The sequence below is a fragment of the Chondrus crispus genome, genomic scaffold (assembly GCF_000350225.1).
Source record: "Chondrus crispus Stackhouse genomic scaffold, scaffold_876, whole genome shotgun sequence".
Classification (NCBI taxonomy): Eukaryota; Rhodophyta; class Florideophyceae; order Gigartinales; family Gigartinaceae; genus Chondrus; species Chondrus crispus.
In genome coordinates, this window is record NW_005178919.1 from 1 (window position 1) to 3,861 (window position 3,861).

The 3,861-nt window shown below is 60.7% G+C and overlaps 1 protein-coding gene across 1 annotated transcript; it reads right to left on the reverse strand.

Annotated features, from left to right (window-relative positions):
* Positions 1-1,669: 1,669 nt before the first annotated feature.
* Positions 1,670-3,400, reverse strand: CHC_T00010237001 (partial DNA helicase). Its single transcript, XM_005712463.1, has one exon. The coding sequence runs from the start codon at positions 3,398-3,400 to the stop codon at positions 1,670-1,672; it is 1,731 nt and encodes a 576-aa protein (XP_005712520.1).
* Between the last annotated feature and the right edge of the window lie 461 nt (positions 3,401-3,861).

Genomic DNA, 3,861 nt, shown 5'->3' on the forward strand with positions numbered 1-3,861 from the left:
CCGCCTAACACTGCTACCTGGCGGCGGCTCCTGGCACCCACCCGCCTGCGCGCGCCCTCCTGCACCGCCGGCTGCGAAACCTGCCCGGCTCTCAGCGACCACTTTCCCCGTTCTTCGCACCTCCGTGATGCGCGCGGCCCGCGCCGCCGCCCTCCGCACCACCGCTCTCACCACTACCTCGACCGCCCCTTCCTAAGCGCACCCGTCCACCACGTCCCCGCGCCGCAGGCACACCCCGCCCACCAGCCCGCAGAACGTCTCTGCCACGCCTGCGTCCATCCGCCCCGCCACTGCCGCCCACCACGCACGTCGCCCGCCACATCTCGCCGCGCACGGCGCTCTTCGCCGCGTGCTGCCCGCTCATGTTGCGCAGAAGCTCCACGCAGCTCGCCACCACGCGCGCTTCGCCCGCCTGCCGGTCCAGCAGAGTCTCCGCCGCCGCTTGGAACCGCGTTGCGTGGAGCTGCATGCACACCGCGTCCGCGATCTCGCGCGCACGCCCGTCCCACCCGCCGCACTCGCCCACCACGGCGTCAACGCCTGCCTCCGCTGCTACCCGGCACACTACGTCCGTCACCGTCTCTGAGCAACCCAGTTAGCGCCCGCTCGCCGTCGCGCCTCCACCGCCCCCCAACACGCGCGCCCGGTTGAAGCCCGCTCGCCGTCCTGCCTCCCCCGCCCACCGGCACGCGCGCCCGGTTGAAGACCCTTGTAGTACTCCACGCCGTCCAGCTCTGGCCCGGTCCGCTCCCGCGCCCTCCGCTCCCCCACGCGCACGCGCGAGTGTGGTGATCCATGCCGCCCCGCCTCGGCGCCCCCCACCTACCCTCCCCCACCGTCCCTATCCGTGCCCCAGCCCACATCTCCTCCACGTCATCGCCGCACACCCAAAACCGCCCTCCGCTCACCATCATCTTGCAGCCCACCGTCCCTATCGCCGCCCGTCGCCGCCCCGGCCCGCACTTCCTCGTCGCCGCGCATCCACATCCGCTCCCAAAGTCGGAGCACCACGCGCTGCGCAACTCCGCGTTGAAGAATTCCGGCCCCCCCACGCACAGCCCCCCGCGCACCGCCGCCCCGCCCACGTCGCCACGAGCCTCCGGTATTTCGGGCAGCCCCGTGTCTCACGCGTCCGCCCCCCTGTCGTACGCGTCCATCTACCACACCGCCGTCACGTGCTCGCAGTGCCCGCCCCAGTTCCGCCCACAATGTAGATCCGCGTGGCGCGGTTTAAACGGATCCGGGCTAAAATTTGTAGTGTACTGTAGCGCGGCCGCGCTCGGCAGTCCGCACAGTTATTTTAATTTTAAATTTTAACTTGTCGCCACTTGTCAGCCTGTCCTGTAGTGGGGCCCCGCCCCGCAGTCCACACAGTAATTTTAATTTAAAATGTTACACTTGTCGCCACTTGTCACCGCCACGTGTCCCCGTGGCGGCCTGGCCGCAGGCCAGGCCCCGCCCGTGGCCGCCACTTGTCACGGTAGCGCCAATGGCAACGCGGGAGCGCAAGGACATACAGACACACACACAGACACGGATTTTAGTAGTTGTAGACAAGTGGGCTCCGTGCGCGCTTCGCGCGCCGAGCCAAGGAAGCGTGGAGGAACACTATTTGGGAAGGGTGGCAATGAAAATATGTAAAGACAATGGCGTTTACTTTTTTTGGTAACTACTGAAGGACCTCGGGGTACACTACGTTTCGCGTTGTTTCATTGGACTCTCGAGTGAGGACAGTGACGTTGCCTGGGTGAGTAGTCCTTGATAGTGCGACATAGAGTTGACCGTGCGAGAAGCAGTGATCTCGTAAGTCGAGACCAATGCGGCCACCGAAGGATTGGCCTTGCGCTTTGTTCGTTGTAAGGGCGAAGCACGTGCGAATGGGGAACTGCGTTCGGGTGAAGCCAGGGATGGGAAAGTTGTCGTCTCCTGGTCCGCAGGGCATTCGAGGAAGACACAGTCTGTTGCCTTGGTGTGACCCGGTGGTAACGTGTAGAAAGAGCAGGTTGTTGGTCATGTTCTCGATGACATATCGCGCGCCGTTGACGTGACCGGTAGCGGGATCGAGATTGCACAGAAGCATGACGATGAAGCCTTTCTTGAGCTTGAGCTTGTGGTCTGGTAGAGCAGATCCGGCGGTCAAGGTGTTGAGCATTTCTGTGGGATAGATCAGGGCGTTGGTGTCTTCGTTCTCGACCTTGTCTGCGCTCAAATACGTTCGATACGATCCCAGAATCATGTTGCCGATGACCTCGTTGACTTCCTCGAGCGGCCTGTTCTTTGTGGTGAGTATAACGCGCTTGGTGAGCCAGGCAGGGTCGGCGTGATTGTCTCGAATGCCTTGGAAGACCTTGAGGCACAAATTGCGGATGGTGTGCTCGAACGCAACGGACTGTGGTAGTGAGATCCATTCCGGGCGCTGTTCGCCTTGAAGTCTGCCTTCCCCGACGCTGAGGAGGAATTCTGGAAAGTTGAGCGCCTCCACATCTGCTGCAGGGTCCGCTCGGAGAGCAGCAAGGCGCATGTTCTCGGTAAGGCGCAGGAATCGGCACTCTCGATACAGCGGGGAAGCCTTGACCCACGCACTCACGATTTGACCTCTGGACCCGCCCGGAACGGCGGGAAGGATTTGTCTAAAGTCTCCAGCGAGCACGAGGAACTTTCCTCCGAAGGGCCGGTAGGTTTGCATCAAGTCTCGAAGGGAGCGATCGACAGTCTCAATGCAATGTCGATGGCACATGACGATCTCGTCCCATATGATGAGATCGACTTGTTGCAGTGTACGGCCTGTGTCGGAGTTTGCGGAGAAGCTGCACGTGCTTTCGGCAGATACAGGAATGGGAATCTTGAACACGGAATGAGCGGTGCGTCCACCGTCGAGCAGCACAGCAGCAACAGCAGACGTAGCGACAGCGATGACCTGCTTACGGCGCGTACGAAGGAAGTCTTGAATGGCGCTGAGCACGAATGTTTTGCCTGTTCCGCCAGGAGCATCGAGGAAGAAGAGACGACCACTTCGTGTCAGCATAGAAGGTCCCGCAACGGCGCTTAAGGATCCTTGAAGCAATGCAGAGACGGATACGCCTGGAAGCAAGGAGCCCACTATTTCGTCAAAGGCATGACGTTGATTTGTGTTCAACAGCGGCAACGACGTCTGTAGTCGCCCTTCCCACTGCTGCGCTCGTGCTTCGGGGGTCTCGGTCTCGTTTTGCTGTTCCAAAGCGGGCAGGCTGTCATCGGGCAGTGGGAGTCCGAAGTTTGCGAGCGTCCAGTCGGATCGCACGGTCTGCAGAGCCTCCTGTACCTCTCGAAGTACGTAAGATGTGGCGTGGTGATCATCGCGAAGCTGCTGTCTTCGAATGGGTTGTCTGCGTGCACGATTGCGAATATCGGTGAGAAACATGTCCAGGTGGTCGTTCCACAGCGAGAGAGGGTCCGAAGGCTGGCAGTGTGCCAGAATCGTAGCAAACAGATGAGAAAGAGGAACGAAGCTTGACCGGAATGAATCTCGGATTGCGTGCTTCCACTCGGCATCGTCGGCCAGCAAACCGAGTCGTAAGCAAGCTTGTCGGAAGCTGGTGCACTGCTCGCCGTCGATATTTCGCAAGTTCTCGAAGGATGTTGCCCCTGGCACTTGTGTGAGGAGGAGGCGAAGAAAGTAGCGCTCACCCTCCCTCGGACTGAAAGTGTAGATTCGACCGACTACGTTGGCACCTGTACCACTGAAATCGTAGGCTTTCTCTTCGCTGGTGGCGTTCCGTCTTCGGAGGGTTGCTCTTGGACTCCATGACTTGGTGCGTGTCTTCCACGTAAAGTACCTTGGAAACTTGTGGTACCGAAGATGCCTCGCGATTGGGTACTTCT